This window comes from Dysidea avara, chromosome 8 (genome assembly GCF_963678975.1).
Source record: "Dysidea avara chromosome 8, odDysAvar1.4, whole genome shotgun sequence".
In the NCBI taxonomy this organism is placed as follows: Eukaryota; Metazoa; Porifera; class Demospongiae; order Dictyoceratida; family Dysideidae; genus Dysidea; species Dysidea avara.
This window is the reverse complement of record NC_089279.1, coordinates 16,866,039-16,891,008: the sequence shown is the minus strand read 5'-3', so window position 1 is coordinate 16,891,008 and position 24,970 is coordinate 16,866,039. Positions and strand designations below refer to the sequence as shown.

Here is a 24,970-nt window from a genome sequence, read left to right as displayed (position 1 = left end):
GAGAGTTCAGCTACAAAAAAATCACCCTGTAGAGAGTTCAGCTAGACGAAGTCACCTTATAGAGAGTTCAGCTACAAAGAAACCATCATGTAGAGAGTTCAGCTGCAAACAAATCACCCTGCAGAGAGTTCAGCTACAAAAAAATCACCCTGTAGAGAGTTCAGCTAGACGAAGTCACCTTATAGAGAGTTCAGCTACAAAGAAACCATCATGTAGAGAGTTCGGCTATAAAGACACCACCATGTAGAGAGTTTAGCTGCAAACAAATCACCTGTTACAGAGAGTTCAGCTACAAAGAAACCATCCTGTATATAGTTCAGCTATATTTCAAGTCACCCAGTAGAGAGATCAGCTGCAAAAAAATCCTGTGGGGAATAATGAGCATGTAATAAATATATGTATATAATTTGTATAATTACTAATAAAATCAAAAATAATTGAAGTACTAAAATTCTTCTTTAAGTTCTTTTCTTCTTCCTGTGGTAAAGAAAAAAAACATGGGTTAAAAAAGCCCCAAAGCCAGCCATAGGCCGGCTTTGCAGTATACAAATACAAAAAGAAGTGATATCTAATCAAAAACAGCCAAGCTGTAAAAAAAGGTGCGGCCCCCATAAAGGCCATGGTGAAAAAAGATGTGAAATCCAAGGTGGCGGCCAAGAAATGGCTGTGATGGTAGGTTAATGGTTACATTTTAATAACGGCAATTCAGGTGAATTTTGTGCCGCTTGGTCTTGGCACCAAATTCACCTGAATTGTTGTTATTAAAATGTAACCAGCCATTTCTTGGCCGCCACCTTGGATTTCACATCTTTTTTCACCATGGTTTTTATGGGGGCCGCACCTTTTTTTACAGCTTGGCTGTTTTTGATTAGATATCTCTAACACCACAGACTCCACTATCAAACTATAACAAACAAGACTGACATGTCAATTACACAAGCAAGCAGTGGTTATAACTAACTTTGATATTGCATTAGCTAGCACAGGTGAAATGTCTGCTAACTGACAACAAACTCTTCTCAATATCTGCTGTAGCGGGATGCAAGTAGACCCTGAAATCAGTAAATGAGCAGTCTATGCAATATAATGATAAAATGTGATTTTCAAAGTAGATATACAGCTTATAAATATGCCATCTTTAAAATACAGAACTACACCTACATACTTAAGAACAGTTTGATGAGCTCAGTTATTCGTGCATGAAACGGTTGGAGATGTGCCTGCCACAGCTTCCTCTGCTGACGCAAGTTCTTAGCATCAGACTCTGATGGAGGCTAAACAACAAAGCACACATGATACAAAACCATCGATCACAACAACGGGGAACATATATCACACACCTGTGCTGTGTTGACTGGCAGAGGAAGCGGCAACAATTCTGACAGAACCATCAATCCACTGAGGTATGACTACAGCACTACAATACACAAGTATTATCAGTAATAGTAGTATTAATAGTAGTACTGGCAATAATATTTAGTCAATAGTAAGGGAGTACCTGTGGGGCATTGAGGGTATGACTTAATAGTTCCTGCAGCATGGAGCACCATGGGTTACTGCTCATCTCTAGTATTACAACAATGTAGTAAGGTCATTATACACTATAACAAATAGTACCTTCCTCTTTGGTGGGGATACTACTACCATCTGTTATTGTGCTGGGAACAAAAATCAGCAACTGAAGACTGTACAGCACTGAAATTAACCATGCTGTATGAAAGCATAATGCTTTTCTACATGCAAGCAGTAACTATGGTACCAAGTAATGGATATATTTTAACTGTCAAGAGGCTGATACAGCATGAGGAAAAGCCAAGTGCTGTATTTGACATGACCCCCCCATTGCTGTATTTTCACACAGGTGGTGCTTTATAATGCACTTCTTGGTTGTCTTGTTCAGAGCATACATCACGAGTACCCAAATCCAAACTGCTGGTAATCAGACTACTGTATCAGTAATGTTCATATCTAGACTGGTAGGATTGGTTTGGTTAGGTTTGTGATTTACAATGTCACACACTGAGTGGGATTATTTTGTGACATTTCTTCTGATGTCATAATGTGTACGGGGCAGATGCAGTACAGTTATACGGCTAAGTGTAACACAAGCATTTAAGGTAGCTGTAATAACAGTGAAGTTGAAAGTCTTTGTGTATTAGTCTATCTATTGTTATACACATAACACACCTGAGCTGCAGCATTGGAGAACACTCTGGAGTGTGGTACAGAACACACTACCATGTGTATGGATAGCACCAGGTTGATGATCCTCGTATCTTGATACTACACAACACAAAGTGATGTAAAGTGGCTCTACAATTAGTGGTATAGTTGTACTTTGTAGGTGCCATTCTTGAGTAGCTCATTCATTAAGATTTTCAGAATTGCCAGTGAGTTTGATATCAGTGCTACAAAGACATGTGCATTGGCTAAATTGGCTGTTTCTGGCCCCACGACGGTAACAGTATGTTATATACTTTCTGTAAAAAAAACAAAAAAAAACTTATACAGTACATATAAGTATATTTGATACCCACATATACCTGTAGCAGTGAAAATAACACTTCAAATGTATTTGATGAAAACATTTCAATTCAACAATTTCAAATCCTTTTGATCTGTAGAAGAGTTTGCAGTCATATTAAATTCTTACAGTTACTTTCACTAACCATTTGCAGTATACGAAGACTGTGTGATAAACAGTTTCATTATCCGAAGACATGTAATCATCGATGCACCAGGCTTCAGTAGTTTACTAATAGTTAGCTGTGATATTTTGCTACAGTACAACAAAGGATAAAAATTTAGACCATATACAATAATCATGTCACACACTTTTTGATGAAGTCTACTAGGCTGGAAACTGATGATTCATCATTGGATAGATCCTTAACAGGTTGTAACCACATAGACAGTTCCGCCAGCTGAACACTTTGATTGTCTACATAGATAATGTACTATTAAGTCAATGACAGACTACAGTACATACAGGCCACACGTTCTACAGTTGATGTTTACAGTGTTGGGAAATTTACTGTGAACACACGAAATTCTTACCTTTGAAAACGTTTGCCATTGTGACCAGCTTTGAGCTGTACTGCTTAAGAAATGCTGGCTCTTCACATCCTTTATTGATTAAAAGTTACATAAATAAAAATTTATATACAGAGTGTGTGTGTGTGTTTGTTGTGTGTTTGTGTGTGTGTGTGTGTTTGTTGTGTGTGTGTTTGTTGTGTGTGTGTGTGTGTGTGTGTGTGTGTGTGTGTGTGTGTGTGTGTGTGTGTGTGTGTGTGTGTGTGTGTGTGTGCTTGTGTGTGTGTATTCGTAGCTGAGTAGATATCTTAATCTTCTTCATACAACCGTATGAAGACCACATGACCTTTATGGTAGTGGAGAGGAGGAGGAGGGAGGAGGTGTGTGTGTGCGTGTGCGTGCGTGTGTTTGTTGTGTGTGTGTGTGTGTGTGTGTTTGTTGTGTGTGTGTTTGTTGTGTATGTGTGCGTGTGCATGTGTGTTTGTTGTGTGTGTCTGCGTGCGCGTGCGTGTTTGTTGTGTGTGTGTGCGTGCGTGTGTTTGTTGTGTGTGCATGTGTGTGTTTGTTGTGTGCATGCACAGTTTCCTAATAGCAAGTAATTAGTATTAACAACCTCAAATCTAACCTTCTAATATAACAAGTATCAGCATTGTTGCATATTGACAAGCTATGGATGACTTGATTCGTTTGTTATCACTGTCAGCTTGGCCTGAAGAACATTAATACAATGAAGGTGCATATACAATGTGTACAACCTCTAACCTCTGGGCTCCATAAAAGCCAACAAGGAAGTGATGTTATCATCCATCGAAAACACTTTGGTTACAGCATCTTTGCCTATAAAATCAAAAGAAACAGTTTGGTCAAACATGCATGATACCCAAATTTAAAGTGTATTTCTTGTAATCGAAAAAATAAATTATCAATCAAACTATTTAACATAGCAACCACTACACATATTTTACACGGTGAAAAATGACCACTCTATCTCTAAAAGCTGGACAACTATGTTTGGAAACATGGACACTTCAAATCACTGACAATCACAACTTAATATTGCATTAACAGTTGACTCCAAATTAAGACATTAAATAGCAACATGCATACAATAGAGATGCAGAAATCCACAGAGACCTACCAACTGCTGTCAGTGTCATGGAGTATAGGGTGTGCAGTGTAGAGATACACTCTGGTAAGTCTAGGTCAGTCACAGTTTGTTTAGGCTGACGTCTTATTGTATCAATGGCGTGTATCACCTGTACAAGAGTATCAACAGCAGTTGTTAAGAACAACACACTACTGAGTATAACTACCTGTAGATAGTAGATCAACATTATTCCCAGTGGATATGCAGTACATGCATCAGTACTGTCACCCTTTAAGAACACCTGCAAACACACCACATAAATGCTATAATAACATGACAACCACAACCAACAATCCGTATCACATTTGGCCACATGGATTTAAATGGAGTATCATGTTAGTGAAACAAGTATGGATAGAGAAATAAATAAATTATTGAGTCTACTGTTTCTTGCATTTTTTTTCTTTTGATAAATATTTGTAAACCTGAAAACTTTTGTAGATTTTCTACATTTTAGTGGCTTGTCTGTAAACTAATAAAACAGTTAATGGTTATTATCATCTAATAATCTGAACTCAAGCATAACCTCCTTGGGTAGTGCATCAGTCTCACAATCTGAAGGCAGTGAGTTTGATCCTCACAGGGAGAATGATATTCTGTTCTTCCACTCCTTTTGTGTATACCATCTTTTATTCATATAGTTTTACTTGCAGATGCAAACTACCTGGCTGGTTTTCAATAAGCAGGTTACACTTATTTCATCAGTATTAAGACATGCCAGTAATAGCCACATAATTGAGATCAGTAAATAGCTGACTTTTATTGCCATTTATTTATGCTAGTACCTATGGAACATGTGAATACTCAACAGTGGAACATGTGATACTCAACAGAGGAACATGTGATACTCAACAGTGGAACATGTGATACTCAACAGAGGAACATGTGATACTCAACAGTGAGTTCAAACAAATGCTGACATCATCCAGTATGCTGAGCTGGTTCAAATTTTCACTATGAAACAATAGTTTACTCAGTATTCTATGAAGTGTGTGACGATGAGTTGTGCTGGCTTGTTCCTTCTTCTTGTGGTATTCCCTGTTAGTCAGACATCAACACTTGATTGTTCTGATCAACAGTCAACAGGTAGTGCTAGTGGTATGGCTGATCATCAACAAGTCACTACACTACAATATTGCCTCGTTGATAACTGTACCATCATGAGGGTGAACAATGGAGAGATATTGGACATCATCTTCACTACTGATAGTCTACTGATAACCACTTCAAGGGGTAACCAAACTTCTCTGGTGATTGCCAAGGATGAAGCTGAGTTGTGGTGTGCGAATGCTGAAGACCGAGTGTTTCTTGTTGTGCTTGTGGTACTATCATCAGTAATAGTATTTGCCAGCGGCTATATTCTTACCATACACCTGATCTTTCCTGAGCTGCGCAATACAATAGGAAAGATACTAATCATCAGCAGTTCTGCTATGATTCTTCTCCAGGTTAGCAATGTGGCTATAACACTAATGAACACTGAGATAGCGCTTGACTCTCTTTTTATCTGCCGAATTGTTGTCCAAGCAAGTATCCAAGCATACATGGTACGAGAGGCTTGCTCCACTTGTATCCTGGCCTATGTTGCGCACATGATGAATCGTAGTGACAACCTCAAACAAGGAATGCCAAAACATCTCTTCAGATTTTACATGGCTTACCTAATAGGATCACTGGTAGTATTTAACATCTCTGCCATACTCTACGATGCTGCAACTGGCGATGCTGACCAACTGCTTCTTCCTAGCGGCCATTGTGAAATTGGTCATGTTGGTCAATATGATGTCATGTACATAATGGTTGCCTATGGTACTCTTAACAAGGCAGTACAGGTGGGTCTGTTTGTAGTCTACTTGTTCTATTTCTACAAGTTCAGTACAGAAGGTCATGTTGGACACAAGCAAACCCACAGACGGCTTTCCAAGATTGCGGTTAACATTGGGGCTACCGTGGGCATAGCTAAAGTGGCTTGGTTTATTTTGGCACTCACTGGGCAAGCGGAATTGGGAGTCATCATAGGCATATTCATTTTAACCATACAGGAGTTTGTCATCATGGCTATATTCATGTGCAACAAGAAGGTGGCTGGCTTATGCAAGCAGAAGCTGGGCAAAGAATAAGTGATGACATTAATCAACTTGTAACTGCTATTTCACTATGTAGTTGCTGTATATACATACAAAGCTGTTTGGCATATTTAATCTTTCAACAGCTGTAGTTGATACGTTCAGTTTCATGGTTGTATCAATGATACGTTTCATAAAATTTCACTTTAGGTGATATTACGTAAAGAAACTACAAACACCAACATATGTTCTATCTACGTTGAGCTTACTCAACGCCTGCATACGTATGTAGTGCTTACTTTTACATAGATGTTTATGAATAGTAAAAGGTTCACAACATGCCCTTTGGTACATTGTTTATTAAACAAGCACAGTCTGCTTGTGGTGATGATAGTGATTTAATCAGTTATTTCTGCTCTTAATTCTACCAAACGATTATTCTGTTCATCCAGATCACCGAATGGCACCAAGCCAACTTTCTGAGTGTAAGTCAATTTACGACATTCTTCTTCTTTTGCTACTCCTAATAAGCACTTTGGTATCTCGGCCATTTTAGCATGTAACAAAGTATATTTAATGATATGTATGTACCAGCACACCAACACATATAATACTGCATGCTCAATTTGCATCTCTTAGGCTGAAAGACTTCCGTTGCTACACTGAATAATGATTGTTCTACAGGTACACCTGATAAAACAATTATTCACATTTGATAGCACCCAAGTTTTGGCCGTTAAATTAGAAGCTCATTGGATCAAAGACTTTTGATAAGAGCTGGCAGCTTTTGTGCTTTAAAAGTACATAATATAAGTACTCTGAAATACCTGTAACAAACAATGCGTAGCGCACGTGCGTAATGAAAATGCATCAGTATTTGTATCCTGTCCTCTGCGTGGCGTACCCAAGATTCAACACAACAATTAAGGAGCCTACTACCAACTATGCCTGCGAGCAAAGTTTGGTAGGATTGCGTTATATAAATTCGAAGATATGAAAGCGACTTAGAATAATCTATTCAGTTTAAAAACTCATCTATCAAAGCACGTAGAAATTAATTATTTCAGCTCCCGCAGTTTTCCACCTTGTAGAATACTTCTATGGATTCCTTTTTGTGCTATGCACCACTACAGTTACTAAAAACGTACACAAGTGTACTATTATGATTGATAAAACAGTTATAGAAGAAATATTGCAAAATGTTGATCCATATTGTTTTTTTTTTTTTTTTTTTTGTTTCTTTTAGCAAATTAATGACATAAGATAAAACAGTACATAATAAACAAAAACAAATTATCTTAAATATGGGCCTCAGCGACCTGCACAGCAATTGGTGCCTCAGCAATGGGACAGCGCTCCATAGAGTTGTAGATAATAGCTCACAACAGAACTGTACGACATGTATTTTTTCAGTTTTTTTCCCAAAATGTCAAGCCATCGTGCGCGCCCCAGTCTCATTCCGGATAATTAAGATCACGCGATGGATGCGCGTCTATATAGGGCCATATGAAGAGACCAAGCATGTGGTGTTAGCGAGCGTGGTCTATTTTGTAAAGTGAATCTCGTTAGTATTACACCGTGAATATTTTTAACCTAACCAAGTAATAAAACTGACTATTTCGCCATTGATGTATACGGATTTATACACTTAGTGGGATCGAAATACACTGAGGTAAAAAAGTCAACAAAACCGGCACTACTGGAGTTGCAGTACACCATCTTAGCCTGGGCTATGGCCTAAGTGTAGGTTCAATATCTATCATCGGCCTTATTTTCTTCGTTGAAGGATACCGAGGACGACAGAGTTCGGGCAGCATGGAGCCAACGTAAAATTTCTGCGAGAATTTCTGTAACTTTTTGTACATAACCTCTTTCCAGAACTTATCATCATAGTACTGAGATTCGATGAATTACTAAGGTCTGGCTGTTATGAGGTGTGTACACAACAAAATCACACCAACTTGGCCGTAAGATATGCAGCTGGCCTTGCACTTGATAGTAGTTATGCTTGGGTTTGAGGTGATATGTTTCATCTGTGTCAGTCAAAAAGAAAGAAGATTTCTGGCATAGATCTTTCACTGATGTATCTCTTGCTAGGAATGGACACTTGATCTCGAGCAACTCCAAGGGATCATCTGCTGATGGGTCATAAAGCAATCCATCAGGTGATGCTACAAGCCATGAATCCTGTAATGTAGAAGTATTTACATGCACGCATATTTCATACTTTACCTTCAGGTCTACGTGTAACCCAGTCATGGTAACAGTGGCATCTGGATGGTGTTCTGATTTGAGGTATTCAGTGTATGCAGCTCTCGCTATTCCTTCTTTGATGCAGCCATATCGCATTGCTGATGTCTCTCTTGTTGATGAATACAAGATACGGACTGTCAGTGGACCAAACTCAGCTCTTTGCTTACACACTTCACCAAAATGAGAGGCTGTTATCCGTATCTTGCGTTGTTTTCCACATTCACCTGAAGGATCATTAGCCTGCTGTGCTGTCCATAGAGCCAACTGCTGTTGCTGCTGCTCAGTAACCACCAATCGAGGCAAATGTTCTCTACATAGCACCTGCAATTCATCGATGGTAACATCTACCTGTGCTGCTGCAACACCATATGATGTATCTTGATTGCTGGGGACCAATTTACTCATTAACCGTTACCGCTTGTACTTTACCAGTACTTTTCTAGCACTGTCCAAGGTATGCTTCCGTTTTCTTCTGTTACCATGTGTGTCCACTACATCCAGTGCAGGTGTGTTAAAGCCCAGTCGTCTCCACACTTGTGCAATCCAGTCAGGGCCACATTGGACTCTGAGTGCAGCAGCCATGCAATGATGCTGAAAAGACCCAGATTGTATGCGGTTAAAATATTTTCCATCATCCATCTTGCAGCGGATTGACATGTAGTTTTCACACAGGTTGGTGGTTTTATTACGGATCAACTGTGCAGCTTTTGATTATTATCAACCTTGTGTCAAAGATGCCAGTTACGAGGAATGGTGTAATATACCTAACACAACCCCCACTGAACAGATGATAGCAGTGTATCACAAAGGAACAATGGTGTTTGCTTATAAAGGTTATTTTAATTGTACCACTGGACTGGAGCTATTCTACTTGATGTCAAAAAAAGGGTCAGATTTGTGTACAATTAATAATGGGAGACCACCTGCACCTAGTGTACATGTGACTGGAATACTCGGCCTTACATTTGATAAAGCATCTCCCACTAACCACTATTGTAACTGCAATACTTATAATCAAGGATCCACACTGACAGTGAGCATGAGTGTTGTTGGTGTGACTGTCTCATTCCATCTTCCATCAGTAGCAGCAGAAGTGACACTGATACGACTATGGCAATTGTTGTCCAATAAATGTAGCATTTAAATGACCATTTTTGTCGCAGCAGGCAGCAGTTGTTGACCTATGGGATTCAATTCCACCAAATATTCTATTAGAAGGTCACACAAATGGATGGCAGACTGTACATGTTTTACAGGACATACAGAGATATTTTATGACTCTATAATAACTGTGTATATAGCTATGTGTTGTACTTTTCTACAGCGAGGTTTACAAAACATTAAAAAAAAATGAAATTACCACTACTGAACTTTTTGCTGCTGTATAACTATTGCTATAATATTATTAGTTTATTGCATGGAAGAATGAAAACATTGGACATACTCTCTGTGTCCTGTATCTGCTCCTTACAAAATTATGTTTAATTGTTTTCAGTCTGTGTGCATATTATATATAATTATATTATTATTATATGCATACCTACAAAAGCGGTGCACATGCATGCATGCAAACCTTTTAGGCAACTCAACTAACATACAGAACTTAGCTATATACTGTGTATTATATGGAGTGATGTATCTGTTTTCACTATTAAAAGTATTAATTAAATACGGGAAATAGAGATCGCTGCAAAAATGAAAGGAACAAAAGTCAATCAAGTCAACATGTTAAACCATTCCTAGAACTGCACTAGAGCACACTTACACCCTTTAAAAGCCTAACATTTGAAATTGTCACACACAGATCTATTCAGACTGGTAAAGACTATGAGAATATAGTGTGAGTTTTGCATAAACTAGGAATGAAGGGAAAAGCATGCACTGCAACTGCAAGCTCAATTGCTCCTGGATACACTGTTTTAGACATGGCAAAGACAGCTACATACTATAATCCTTAGCAAGCAATTAACAAGTGTAGCAGTAATCTCTCTATACTTATCAAGCTCTATAAACTAAACATATTCAGTGATATCTGTATCACCATTAGACAGGGTATGTACCACCTCCATTGAGTTTGAACAGATGCCTGTACATGTGGCAAAAATTCAAGAACACATATTATTGTGCTTTAAAGGATTTGACATATATACTCCATTGTAGCAGTTTAACATGCTGACTTGTTTAACTCTCGTTGCTTTTTCTGCAGTTTCTATTTTAATATTATTTGATCAAATAAATTTATTAAGGCTTTACAGCACACATGCTGAAGGTCTGTAGGACACCTGATCCTACAGACTGTTTAAAGAAATTAATTATCCATCATTAATTTTTGCATGGAACATGACAACTATAGCTGTAATCTTCAATGTCAATGTGCCAAATACTCCAGGTACTATAATTATATCAATAATTTAATATATCTGTAGCCCACAAAGTGTGTAGCTAAGGTGTAGATTTTTGTTGTAATATTATGATCTATGATCCAGCTCTCTGTACAGTGCGACTTTATTATGCCTAACCATGCATATTATATGGATTGGAAATCAGAAAATTGTACATTATATAGACCACACACCATGTGGTCTATATCATTATGAGAGCCCACCTGCTACTTTACAATCACAATTTATACAATAAAATTTTGAAACTGTAATTAATCGGCAAAAGCAATACGTGACGGCAATCAGTAAAACTTATGTTTAGCAAGGGATTTCATGTCATTTCTTGCACTTATATAATAGTGAGTTGGTGAGTGATATCTTGTCAAGAGAGACCAAGTATTCCAGACACATCATTGGCAAGACTGTGGCTTTCCACCTTTATAAGTTCCAAGATGACCAAGACAATACTTGTATGATAATTTCTGCATGGATCTATTTTTCAAACTCTTGTAGCATGTTCGTTTTAATGATTGCATGACAAATAAAATTAGTGTTAGGTGATATGTTTCTGTGCTGGTGTCTTATATCTTACTACAAAACAGTTTAGGTTAGTATTGCACAAATGTATACATACACGAGTACAAAAAAGCCAAATGACATTAAATTAGTCTTTTAGAGTAAGTAGCACTATGTCTTCCCTTCCACCCATCTGATGGTGTACTCCTGCTACTGCCACCATAGCCAACCATTTGCACTGTCCTGTAACAAAAAGGTAGATGAAAAGATACTTACAAATTCTATTTTTACACAGTACAGTTTGGCTGAGATTGTGTGAATGACACCAGGAGAGTGCCAAGGTCAAAAAAAACAAAAACATTAGCTATGTGGTTGTCTACCTTACTACCTAATACATGAAAAATTTGGTGGTGACTTTAATTTGGCAAATTTAAAACATACTGACAAATAGCTACATTACTAATTTAAAAGTGAAGTAGGGTAAATAGTAGTGAAACAATGAGATGAATGATGGTATTATAGCTCTGTGAGAAAATCCCCACATTGGCATGTTAAATATACTAGTTTTAGTTTTTTTTGACATACAGCTATGCACATGTGACTGTTCTATTAGAGTGACTGCTGGATTAGAGTATCCTTTCACCTACCAGGAGGCATGTCACTATGCTAGCATTATAAAAATACAGTCAGACCAATAATAAGGGTGTGTGATCATCGTGATCAAGTAAATAGATTGTTAAGAGGTGTGGACTCTACGCTCGATATTAAATAACCAAGACGGTTAATGGGCATGATCTTGAATCTGTCATGAAGTTAGTTATCTTCTGGGTGTCCAGTACCTCTTACAGTAGTGTAAGCTCTTTAAATATTTTTTGTGGTGTCTAAATATGATGTTCAAGGAAAGTGTTGATACGGAAAACTAATGCCTCAATATAGTTTTATTGCATGAAGACGACAACGGACCAGCGTGATTGAATTAAAAGGAAAGACATGGCACAGAGGGCACATGCTTGTTGGAACCCCAAAAGGCACACATGGTGAGTTTATTGTTGTGGCATAAAATAGTGGCCATGCACCACTCCATTTGGCCTCCAGCCTTGTGACTGCAAGCCATGAGTTTTGGTGATTTAAAAAATTCTATATACGACCACCTGTATGTGTTTTCTTGTATTTAATGCTGTATCGTGATTGACGCACCTTTGGACATGACTTCTGTTCCCAAACCGTGGGCAACCATTTGACCTCCATCTTAAACTATGTAAGAACCCGATGGCTGAACCCAATGAATATATAATTAAACTATTGAAACAGATTCCCGTAATGTTAAGATTTGTACTCAGTAAACATGTAACACTTATGCATCAATTGCTATACACATACCTTGAATCACTTTTGTCACTTGAATATCTTGAACTGGACTTTAGTCGAGAATACATGTCTGTGAGTATGTCACACAACACCTCATTATAAACACTACACACTCAATCTCAAAGTTGTATGTATGTCAATGGTCATGTGCAAAGAGTTATTGCATTTATAGAGTTCTGCCAGCATTTGTGATATGTGATGTACATACATACATTCTTCCTGAAGTTCTTGACCAAAATGCTTGGCAAACTACTTAAACATAACAAAGTATATTCAGTTTGCAAATGAATCAACAAACACTACATATATCCAGCAACAGTACATTATATATACTTTATTTGGAACATAAATATCTCACATATGTGCACATAAAATATGCAGAGCTTCTACTAATACTAACTCATTGACAAGCTCTCTATGTACTCTTGTGTATAGAAGAACACGTGATGTATGTATGTATGTGTTTATATAATTATTAATGCTTCCAACAGTACAGTAAAATGGTTGAATCTCAAGCAAATATACTTACCCATGTGGCCGGCTGCAGCAGATCCCCAAGCAGCTCTGTACACAAGTACATGACTATTTCAAACACCATAGAATAATATAGAACAAATATCAGACCTTGCAGATGCCAAGTGTCTTAGATTTTGGGATGACACAAATGCCAGTCTGGCTGCAGTGGCAGCAGCGGCCGCCCAAGGGTTAGAGCGAACTGAACTACTGCTACTAGACATACCTGTAGAACAAAATGGATGGATTGTAGTAACTTTTGAAGGGGAAATACACTTGGTGATCAGTTATTAGTGAACAAATAGCAATTACACACAATTTAATATTTAAATCAAAGTTTATACACTAGATATGAAGCAGTAACTCCCTACTATGACATACTTCTTCTATCCATTTGTTGTTGTTGTTGCCCCATTCCAGCGTACCATCGAGCGGCTGCCATTTGTTGGTAACCACCAACAGATGCCATCAGTGGATGCATACCCAATGAATGACTAGACCTTGCCCCTCTGCCTCGGCCAGACTATACAATCAGAGCAATAAATATACTAACAGAATTGGAAAAATAGATCTACATTAGGAAAAAAGAATGTAGGTGTGTTGTTCTACTAACTGTTAGGGAATATGCCACTCAACTAATGCCTGCTAACAACATTGTACTTTATACACTTACTCCCATAGCCATGAAGTCATCAACATGCATAGAAGGAGGTCTACTGGTGTTCTGTTTCCTCAACCTGAAGATGTCCTTGCCTCTGCCAGAGTGAGCCATAGTAGCTCTATGAGCCATCGCTATACGTGCATCAAAGATGACATTTTATACAACATACACATAGTATAGTTTGTATGTACCTTCTTTGTATCTCTTTTGCATCTCAGCATTGCCAATCCTATGTCGCCTATAATAAACAAAGTTACTTATCACAATATTTTCTGTTTTCAGGTATACGTGCAGTGCCTGATGCTTATATGTATGTAGCGTAGGCCTCTTCTAAGAAAATCTGCTTACTTTTCTCTGGCAGGTGAAGGAGGTGGTGATGGTAGCAATTGCTTTTGTAGTTCCTCCTCAAGGTTGAGGTCAGGAACACACTCTGATGCTAACGTCTTCAAGTCCACCTTGACCTGTTGAAACACAGCAATTATCAAATGTGTAAGAATCCATGTTGTTACAGACAGCAAAAAAAATTATAAATGTGTAACCTTCAGAGATAACAGCACATATATTTCAGTAAAGCCATACATCAAAGAGTTTTTGGTTGTCTGGTAAGGTGTTAATGTGAGCTCAAAGGAAGGTATTACAAAATAAACAGAATAAGTGCATTGCAGAAGTCAGACCATTCAGTGGGGACATGTGCAAGCTAGTTATATCAGTCACTACAATATCTCCCACACTTTAGTTATTGACACTTGTGCTGGCTTTGCCTCAGACTAGTGTCAATAAGATACATGTATCTTCCCTTACTTGGTAACAAATTATAACTTACTGTTTCTGGTGTAACTTCTGTTTCATCATAAGGAGGAGTAGATAGCCAAAAATCAGGATCACTGTGTTTAAACAACTAATACTTAAAAGGTATGTAAGACTGGGTCATACCTTGTGTCTTCTGTTGTTATCAATATCATTGGACTTCTCTCATAGAACTGCTCTTCAAATGATAACATCTGGGGCACCACGATAGTGGACACGTCAGGAATATCTATAAAGGAAGAAACCAAGTTAGTCATACAACAACCAATTTCACAGTATCAACACATGTTCCACCAACAAGCGTACCAAATTTAACTGTTTCGAGATCAGCGATAACAGAAAGAACCTCAGTAATTCTGTCACTAAATGTTTCAGCTAACGTTTCATTATCTTTACAGTTTACCTGCAGAAGTCATGAGTAATATAATATTAACTATTGTGATCTCACATACTTTTATCACACTGATTAGTTTTTCGAGCTTATTAGGTTTACCGTCTGCTTCAGCATAAACAGTCCTGATCAGTTTAGCAGGAAGACAAACAGTTCTTGATAGAGCAATGCTATCTAGTTCTGGGGGCTTTTCTGTATCTTCCATTTTTGACTCCTCTTTAATTCTCTCAACAACATTTGGATCAGGCTGGTATTTGATCTTCTCTTCAATGTCTTGACTCTCTTTTTTGACCACTTTTCCATAGTCTTGATCATCTTCACCCTTGATTTCATCATCTTCATCCTTAATCTCACCCAACTCTCTATCATCATCCATCTCTTCATCAAGGACCTGATTCTCTTGTTCAATCACATCAAACTCTTGATGTTTGCCCTCTTCAGAGTCTTTGTCAACTTTTGAATCAAGATGTTGTTCTCGTTTGGTTTGATCTTGAACTGGTTTAGTTTCATTATTGCAGGAAGTAGGTAAGGGGGAACACAATGACTCCAGCAGTCCAACAAAAAGAGATGTACATGACAGAAGCTCATCTGATGGTGAAGAGGTGGATCTGTTTTACAGAATTATTAAGGACAATTTTTGATAAATGCTAACGTACTCATAAGTGTCTATCAGTCTCTGAAGCAGTGCAGTAAACTCTGCGATCTTCCTAGGAAAGTGACTGACAAAAACAGAGATGATTATGTAAAACATCAAACATGCATGCATACATACGTGTGTACATACTAACGGTGTGATTGTTTGATTATAGTACGTTCAGAGTGCTGTACATGGTGTGTTTGTATGTACAGTACATACACATGGACAGACAGACAGACACACATGAACATGCACACACACTAGTATGTACACAACACACTCCACATGACACTCCGCATGACATACGTACTTGATCATGTGTACCATGCCATTGTCATGTTGGCACAGTGATACTAATATCTTGAGGCTCATCTCAACAGTAGGAAATGCAGCAACTTTACTAGTCAAGTGACTAAATATTGCAGTCACTATTGATGCCAGGATGTCCTGACTGGGTAAACTATTTGATGCCTAAACGATAACTCAAATTACAACTGGGTTTGTAAAACTATCAACACATGTAGTACATACCTGCTGTGGAGTCAGCGAGAAGGTATCTGTTTCATTGCAGCACAGTCCCACAAAGGGATCAGACAATGCGTGGAAGATAGTCTACACAACACACTATACAATACTATATACTTTTCTCTGTAACTTCCTACCATAATACATAGCTGGACAGGCAGCGATGGAGTAGCAGTCAGATACTTTGACAAGAGTAGAATAAATGCAACTGGCTTGTCACTTCCTTGTTCACTCCTAACACATAAAGGATAACATGTAAGTGTTATACACTGTCCGAGCATTACTCAGTTAGTTGGTCAAGGATGGCCAGTTTGATCACAGGTTGTTGTACTATCACAGACACCGTTGTCAGTAGAGGAAGAAGACTAACAAATGGGAAACAATCATGAAATGAATAATAGCCGATGTAAAGTAGAAATAGATTATGTAAGTGGTATAGCATATTGACAAGGTGTGTGTGTGTGTGTGTGCGTGCGAGTGTGTGTGTGTGCGCGCGCGTGTGTGTGTGTGTGCGTGTGTGTGTGCACACGCATGTGTGTGAGTGTAGTTGTGTGTGAGTGTAGTTGCGTGTGAGTGTAGTTGTGCGTGCGTGTAGTGTGTGTTTCAACACTAGTAAATATTAACATATTTGCACTGCGAAAAATTTGGATACTAACACAAGTTCTTTGGTATTCTGTATCTTCTGCTTGTCTTTATCCTTTATCACTGAAGATATCTCTAACACCACAGACTCCACTATCAAACTATAACAAACAAGACTGACATGTCAATTACACAAGCAAGCAGTGGTTATAACTAACGTTGATATTGCATTAGCTAGCACAGGTGAAATGTCTGCTAACTGACAACAAACTCTTCTCAATATCTGCTGTAGCGGGATGCAAGTAGACCCTGAAATCAGTAAATGAGCAGTCTATGCAATACAATGATAAAATGTGATTCAAAGTAGATATACAGCTTATAAATACACCATTTTTAAAATACAGAACTACACCTACATACTTAAGAACAGTTTGATGAGCTCAGTTATTTGTGAATGGAATGGCTGGAGATGTGCCTGCCACAGCTTCCTCTGCTGACGCAAGTTCTTAGCATCAGACTCTGATGGAGGCTAAACAACAAAGCACACATGATACAAAACCATCGATCACAACAATGGGGAACATATATCACACACCTGTGCTGTGTTGACTGGCAGAGGAAGTGGCAACAATTCTGACAGAACCATCAATCCACTGAGGTATGACTATAGCAATACAATACACAGGTATTATCAGTAACAGTAGTATTAACAGTAGTAGTGGTATAAATTATATGTATTCAATAGTAAGAGAGTACCTGTGGGGCATTGAGGGTATGATTTAATAGTTCCTGCAGCATGGAGCACCATGGGTTACTGCTCATCTCTAGTATTACAACACTGTAGTAAGGTCATTATACACTATAGTGAATAGTACCTTCCTCTTTGGTGGGGATGCTACTACCATCTGTTATTGTGAAGTTGATGAGTATCTCAATAATGTCATTTTGGATCTGTAGGGAACAAAATATCAACTGAAGACTGTACAGCACTGAAATTAACCATGCTGTATGGAAGCATAATGCTTTTCTACATGTAAGCAGCAACTATAGTACCAAGTAATGGATTTATTCTAATTGTCAAGAGGCTGATACAGCACGAGGAAAAGACAAGTGCTGTATTTGTCATGATCCCCCCTTCCCAGTGCTATATTTTTCATACTGTACACACAAGCACAGGTGGTGCTTTATAATGCACTTCTTGGTTGGCTTGTTCAGAGCATACATCACGAGTGCCCGAATCCAAACTGTTGGTGATCAGACTATCAGTAAGTATTCATATCTAGACTAGTAGGATTGGTTTGGTTTGCGATTTACAATGTCACACACTGAGTGGGATTATTTTGTGACATTTCTTCTCATAATACGTATGGGCAAATGTAGTACAGTTACGTGGCTAAGTGTAACACAAGCATTTAAGGTAGTTGTAATAACAGGGAAGTCTCTGTGTATCATAATTTCAAAGTCTATCTATTGTTATACACATAACACACCTGAGCTGCAGCATTGGAGAACACTCTGGAGTGTGGTACAGAACACACTACCATGTGTATGGATAGCACCAGGTTGATGATCCTTGTATCTCGATACTACACAACACAACAGTGATGTTGTAGGCTCTACAATTAGTGTTATATAGCCGTACTTTGTAGGTGCCATTCTCAAGTAGTTCATTCATTAAGACTTTCAGAATTGCCAGTGAGTTTGATAACAATGTTACAAAGATGTGTGCACTGGCTACAGAAATTGGCTGTTTCTGGCCCCACGACGGTAAGAGTATGTTATATACTTTCTGTAAAAAAACAAACAAACAAAAACTTATACAGTACATAAAGGCATATTTGATACCCATATATACCTGTAGCAGTGAAAATAACACTTCAAATGCATTTGACGAAAACATGTCAATTCTAGAAAGCAACAATTTCAAATCCTTTTGATCTGTAGAAGAGTTTGCAATCATATTAAATTCGTACAGTTACTTTCGCTAACCATTTGCAATATACGAAGACTGTGTGATAAACAGTTTCAATATCCGAAGACATGTAATCATCGATGCACCAGGCTTCAGTGGTTTACTAATAGTTAGCTGTGATATATTGCTACAGTACAACAAAGGATAAAGATTTAGACCATATACAATAATCATGTCACACACTTCTTGATGAAGTCAACTAGACTGGAAACTGATGACTCATCATTGGATAGATCCTTAACAGGTTGTAACCACATAGACAGTTCAGCCAGCTGAACACTTTGATTGTCTACATAGATAATGTACTATTAAGTCAATGACAGACTACAGTACATACAGGTCACACATTCTACAGTTGGTGTTTATAGTGTTGGGAAATTTACTGTGAACACATGAAGTTCTTACCTTTGAAAAAGTCTGCCATTGTGACCAGCTTTGAGCTGTACTGCTTAAGAAATGCTGGCTCTTCACATCCTTTATTGATTAAAAGTTACATAAATAAAAATTTATATACAGTATGTGTGTGTGTGTGTGCGTGCGTGTGTGTGTGTGTGCGTGCGTGCGTGTGTGTGTTTGTTTGTTGTGTGCATGCACAGTTTCCTAATAGCAAGTAATTAGTATTAACAGCCTCAAATCTAACCTTGTAATATAACAAGTATCAGCATTGTGGCATATCGACAAGCTATGGAAGATTTGATTCGTTTGTTATCACTGTCAGCTTGGCCTGAAGAACATCAATACAGTGAAGGTGCATATACAATGTGTACAACCTCTAACCTCTGGGCTCAATAAAAGCCAACAAGGAAGTGATGTTATCAACCATTGAAAACACTTTCGTTACAGCATCTTTGCCTATAAAATCAAAAAAAACATTTTGGTCAAACAAGCATGATACCCAAATTTAAAGTGTAATTCTTGCAACTGAAAAAACAAATTATGCAATCAAACTATTTACCATAGCAACCACTACACATATTTTACACACTGTATTGGGTGAAAAATGACCATCTCCATCTCTAAAAGCTGGACAACATATGTTTGAAACATGGACACTTTAAATTAGCACATTGACAATCACAACTTAAACATAGCATTAACAGTTGACTCCAAATTAAGACATTAAATAGCAACATGCACACAATAGAGATGCAGAAATCCACAGAGACCTACCAACTGCCGTCAGTGTCATGGAGTACAGAGTGTGCAGTGTAGAGATACATTCTGGTGAGTCTAGGTCAGTCACAGTTTGTTTAGGCTGACGTCGTATTGTATCAATGGCTTGTATCACCTGTACAAGAGTTGCAACAGCAGTTGTTAAGAACAACATACACTACTGACTATAACTACCTGTAGATAGTAGATCAACATTATTCCCAGTGGATAAGCAGTACATGCATCAGTACTGTCACCCTTTAAGAACACCTACAAACACACCATATAAGATGCTATAATACCATGACAACTACAACCAACAATCTGTATCACATACTTGGCCATATGGATTTAAAAGGAGTATATATCATGTTAGTGAAAGTAAGTATGGATTAAGAAATAAATAAATTATTGAGTCTTGCTTTTTTTCTTCTTCTTTTGCATAAATATTTGTAAACCTGAAAACTTTTGTAGATTTTCTACATGTTAGTGGCTTGTCTGTAAACTAATAAAACAGTTAATGGTTATTATCATCTAATCATCTGAACTCAAGCATAGCCTCCTTGGCACAGTGGGTAGTGCATCAGTCTCATAATCTGAAGGTAGTGAGTTTGATCCTAACAGGGAGAATGACATTTTGTTCTTCCACTCCTTTTGTGTATGTTTTAATACCAACTTTTATTCATATGGTTTTACTTGCAGATGCAACCACTTGGCTGGTTCTCAATAAGCAGGTTACACTTATTTCACCAATATTAAGGCATGCCAGTAATAGCAACATCAGTAAACGGCTGACTGTTAATACCATTTATTTGTGCTAGTACCAGTGGAACATGTGTTATACAACATGTGAGCATGTGATACTCAACAGTCAAACATGTGATACTCAACAGTGAGTTCAAACAAATGCTGGCATCATCCAGTATGCTGGGCTGGTTCAAATTTTCACTATGAAACAATAGTTGCTCAGTATTCTACGAAGTGAGTGACGATGAGTTGTGCTGGCTTGTTCCTTCTTCTCGTGGTGTTCTCTGTTAGTCAGACATCAACACTTGATTGTTCTGATCAACAGTCAACAGGTAGTGCTAGTGGTATGGCTGATCATCAACAAGTCACTACACTACAATATTGCCTCGTTGATAACTGGTACCACCATGAGGGTGGACAATGGAGAGATACTACACTACTGATAGTCTATTGGTAACCACTTCAAGGGGTAACCAAACTTCTCTGGTGATCGCCAAAGATGAAGCTGAGTTGTGGTGTGCGACTACTGAAGACCAACTGTTTCTTGTTGTGCTTGTGGTACTATCATCAGTAATAGTATTTGTCAGTGGCTATATTCTTACCATACACCTGATCTTTCCTGAGCTGCGCAATACAATAGGAAAGCTACCGATCATCAACAATTCTGCTATGATTCTTCTCCAGGTTAGCAATGTGGCTAATGAACACTGAGATAGTGCTTAACTCTCTTTGTATCTGTCGAATTGTTGTCCAAGCAAGTATCCAAGCATACATGGCACGAGAGGCTTGCTCCACTTGTATCCTGGCTTATGTTGCGCATATGATGAATCATAGTGACAACCTCAAATGTGGAATGCCGAAACATCTCTTCAAATACTACATGGCTTATCTACTAGGATCACTGGTGATATATAACATCTTTGCAATATTCTATGACACAGTGACTGGCAATGCTGACCACTTGCTCCTTCCTAGTGGCCATTGTGAAATTGGTATGGTTGGTCAATACGATGTCATGGACATAATGGTTGCCTATGGTACCCTTAACAAGGCAGTACAGGTGGGTCTGTTCGTGGTCTACCTGTTCTACGTACTTCTACAAATTCAGTACAGAAGGCCATGTTCTACACAAGGAAACCCAAAAATGGCTTTCCAAGATTGCAGTTAGCATTGGGCTGGCATAGCTAAAGTGGCTTGGTTCATTACGGCACTCACTAGGCAAGCAGCATCACTTTAACCATACAGGAGTTTGTCATCATGGCTATATTCATGTGCAGCAAGAAGGTAGCTGCCTTGTGCAAGCAGAAACTGGGCAAAGAATAAGTGATGACATTAACTAACTTGTAACTGCTATTATATATGAATGCTGTATATACAAAGCTGTTTGGTATATTTAATCTTTTAACAGCTGTAGTTGCTATGTTCAGCTTCATGATTTTATCAATAATATGTTTCGTAAAATTTCGCTTTGTCTCGTGCACCTCACAGTTAGGTGAGGAGTTTCTTTTAGCATGTATATGTCCAAATTCGGAGTTCACATGATACAGTCAGAGTTTGTTACCCAACCACACAAAAGGATTCTTATTATAAATGGCGCTTCTGACAACAAGATATACTGTCACATACGTAGTACCGTGCATTGATGTAGACAAGGGAAGCTGGAAATCATATTGTAGACATGTTTACTATCTACTTACACATCCTTGAAATTAAGAACCAGTTACCCAACAAGCAAGAAGACTGTACAAGTTTATATAGTAAGTTTACATTTTACCAAAACATAGACAAACACACAACTCGCATTTACTTCACTGTACAGAAACAGAACAAAGATAGTCTTACTCTCCATGAAGAAGTGAATCCGATAGTATAAACGTTATGTCTTGTTTCAGTGTTACTAAAGTAATTAATTGTGTGTAAAGTTATTTTTGTAGCACAAGTTTTTACCCAATGCAATTCATTGCGATTTATCTCAAAAACAGAATTATGCAAACTAGTCAAGTTTTTGCTCAGTGGGTCACATACTATAAACTATGAATTAAATGTCAACATAGTTCTTGCACTTTCTTGATCTCAGCTTGGCTTATATTGTACTGTTTTCCTGTGATCGTTGCTGGAACATCAAATGGGTGATGGGAACCCGGCATATGTACATATGTGGCCAGTGGAATGACCGACCGGGACCATGAGGACGGATAAAATTTATTTTTACATACATCATTCTGGTCTTTGTTCCAATCCACCACTTCATTTCGTATATGCAAGCAACATACATGTATTGAAGAATAGCATAATTAAAAGATATTTCTTTTATTGTTGAAGTCGTAAACTCTTTGTCTTCGCTACATCTCTTTACTATGATTTTATAGGTAAAAACTCATGGAAAGATCTTGTACCTGGCACTGGGGATTTAATGTTTTCAAATCTTATAATCTTTGTTACCTTCAACTTGTCTTGTTGGACATAAATAAACTCTATGTCCTTGATAGTATTTTTACAATACTCGAACATCATTGGTGGGATAAGGATTTGTTCACTATATGGTCGCTGCAAAATGCTTAACAGTCAATCATAATAGAGATTTGTGGGGTAACCACAATTCCATCGTGTTTGCCATGAAAAGGGGAATCAATTACTGGGTTAGTTTTTCCTTTACTCACCCTGCTTCACTGCATACAAAGGCGAAATTCGTGAAGAAAAATCGATCGCATACAATCGCTTTGACGAGACATAAACAAACGCTCATAACTTATGTATCCTTGGGTCTACTACAACAAAACAAAGATTTCCAACTCCTCTTGAGCAGGAAATAAGATTTATCCTTAGGCCCTTCCTTCACTATGAAAGAGGTGTTCAAAAAATTTATGGAATTTTTCAATAATACACAAGTATTTCACTCAATGTATTCAATGCTTTATACTGTAAATTTAGGCTTACGCGATTGTGTCGGGTTTTCGCAGATCCAGTCACATATGGCAACTATACAAGACTGGCATTTATATAAGTGACCTTCGTTCATGAATCAACTTCATTACCTCAGTGTTGTACTTTCCTTGATGTATATTTCACAGATTAAAGCTAAAAAGGAACTCTAAAACATTCTCCAGTTCATGCTTATAACACTGCATGGAATTGTTGAAAATTATGACTGCACTAGACATCCTATTTGAGACCCAGCGTTTAATCGACACCCCACACATATTTCTGTAAAGATGCTGTATATCCCCAGCAACTAAACAGCACCAGGCATTTATACAAGACTGGCTGTGATTCAAGGCAATACAGTAATCATAAACCTTTAATAGACATACTAAAAGTTTTTAGAATTAGGAATAAGGATCACAGAAAAAACCTACTAAAACTTTAGCTCCATACCTCAATCCGTTGGTAAGTTACAACTGTTTTTGTAAGTGCCTGCAATTTATTTTCCCTATACTTGCTGTACAAATCTATTTTTCTGTTGTTGCTACTTTGTAGGGCTGTAACTCCTAAAGTTATTGGCATATGAGGCTGAAACTTTGCCAGAGGGTACACTTGGCTAAGTAGATTATAAATATCTAATAAACAGGAATTTGAAAAATGCGTGATTGTGTCAGGTTTTTGCAGATCCGGTCACATATTGTTTAGTAGCCAAAGCTGTTCGTAAGAAATAATCGCATGGTTATAATTCAAGACAATACAGAATAGTATTTATAAAATTGTTAGTTTAAAAAATGAAGTAGGGATCTATGCAATAAAAAGTAGTGAAATGAATGATCGTGTTACAGCATAGCTCAATGGGAAGTCCCTACTTTGGCATTAAACAAAATTTGCCAAAGTAGGGACTTTCCCACTGAGCTATGCTGTAATACCATCATTCATCTCTTGTTTCACTCTTGTTTCACATAGATCCCTACTTCATTTTTAAATTAACAATTTTTTTAAAAATAGTAGTTTGTTAAGTTTTTTGTTGTGGCACAGCTAGCTACAATGTAACTTGTATTAGTCCACTTGTATTTTCTATTTTCCACATCTGTAGGTAAATGGGAAGGCAGATACTATCACTTATAAACATCTTGCCCATTGCTCAGTGAGAAGTGGAGTTCCCATATTCTGAGGTTATGGCTGCTTTGTTGTAGGTTGCGGTTCTCCTTGCTGCACTCTTCAATAACGTGTATCAGGGGATCGCATTCTAGATCCAAGCGTCCCTGTGTGCCTCCAGCTGTCGACCTTGATGTTG

General features: G+C 37.9%; 1 protein-coding gene and 1 long non-coding RNA gene across 3 annotated transcripts in view; one reads left to right on the top strand and one right to left on the bottom strand.

Moving 5' to 3' along the window:
- Nucleotides 1-7,757: 7,757 nt before the first annotated feature.
- On the top strand, nucleotides 7,758-9,856 carry LOC136263531 (uncharacterized). 2 transcript variants are annotated; one of them, XR_010704677.1, is made up of 3 exons: nucleotides 7,758-8,072; nucleotides 8,125-8,953; nucleotides 9,006-9,856. It is a non-coding gene; the product is annotated as an uncharacterized lncRNA (long non-coding RNA). The 2 variants fall into 2 exon arrangements; XR_010704676.1 differs by having other exon boundaries at nucleotides 7,758-8,411; nucleotides 8,485-8,953.
- A 1,529-nt stretch (nucleotides 9,857-11,385) lies between these two features.
- The window catches only part of LOC136265189 (protein virilizer homolog), a 31,551-nt gene continuing 17,966 nt past the window's right edge, over nucleotides 11,386-24,970 (bottom strand). The window contains exons 28-60 of the mRNA XM_066060029.1: nucleotides 20,200-20,274; nucleotides 20,023-20,140; nucleotides 19,630-19,704; nucleotides 19,493-19,576; nucleotides 19,258-19,326; nucleotides 19,036-19,141; nucleotides 18,870-18,979; nucleotides 18,736-18,818; nucleotides 18,523-18,669; nucleotides 18,371-18,466; nucleotides 17,756-17,831; nucleotides 17,637-17,704; nucleotides 17,476-17,544; nucleotides 17,301-17,409; nucleotides 17,099-17,189; nucleotides 16,955-17,041; nucleotides 16,583-16,663; nucleotides 16,436-16,532; nucleotides 16,305-16,385; nucleotides 16,084-16,244; nucleotides 15,793-15,855; nucleotides 15,198-15,744; nucleotides 15,052-15,148; nucleotides 14,872-14,974; nucleotides 14,762-14,822; nucleotides 14,287-14,399; nucleotides 14,130-14,176; nucleotides 13,951-14,069; nucleotides 13,659-13,800; nucleotides 13,389-13,503; nucleotides 13,294-13,328; nucleotides 12,777-12,834; nucleotides 11,386-11,639 (exon numbers count right to left, since the gene is read on the bottom strand). Coding sequence (XP_065916101.1) covers nucleotides 11,540-11,639; nucleotides 12,777-12,834; nucleotides 13,294-13,328; nucleotides 13,389-13,503; nucleotides 13,659-13,800; nucleotides 13,951-14,069; nucleotides 14,130-14,176; nucleotides 14,287-14,399; nucleotides 14,762-14,822; nucleotides 14,872-14,974; nucleotides 15,052-15,148; nucleotides 15,198-15,744; nucleotides 15,793-15,855; nucleotides 16,084-16,244; nucleotides 16,305-16,385; nucleotides 16,436-16,532; nucleotides 16,583-16,663; nucleotides 16,955-17,041; nucleotides 17,099-17,189; nucleotides 17,301-17,409; nucleotides 17,476-17,544; nucleotides 17,637-17,704; nucleotides 17,756-17,831; nucleotides 18,371-18,466; nucleotides 18,523-18,669; nucleotides 18,736-18,818; nucleotides 18,870-18,979; nucleotides 19,036-19,141; nucleotides 19,258-19,326; nucleotides 19,493-19,576; nucleotides 19,630-19,704; nucleotides 20,023-20,140; nucleotides 20,200-20,274 — 3,483 coding nt within the window. The 3' untranslated portion in view covers nucleotides 11,386-11,539. The remainder of the gene's footprint in view (nucleotides 11,640-12,776; nucleotides 12,835-13,293; nucleotides 13,329-13,388; nucleotides 13,504-13,658; nucleotides 13,801-13,950; nucleotides 14,070-14,129; nucleotides 14,177-14,286; nucleotides 14,400-14,761; nucleotides 14,823-14,871; nucleotides 14,975-15,051; nucleotides 15,149-15,197; nucleotides 15,745-15,792; nucleotides 15,856-16,083; nucleotides 16,245-16,304; nucleotides 16,386-16,435; nucleotides 16,533-16,582; nucleotides 16,664-16,954; nucleotides 17,042-17,098; nucleotides 17,190-17,300; nucleotides 17,410-17,475; nucleotides 17,545-17,636; nucleotides 17,705-17,755; nucleotides 17,832-18,370; nucleotides 18,467-18,522; nucleotides 18,670-18,735; nucleotides 18,819-18,869; nucleotides 18,980-19,035; nucleotides 19,142-19,257; nucleotides 19,327-19,492; nucleotides 19,577-19,629; nucleotides 19,705-20,022; nucleotides 20,141-20,199; nucleotides 20,275-24,970) is intronic.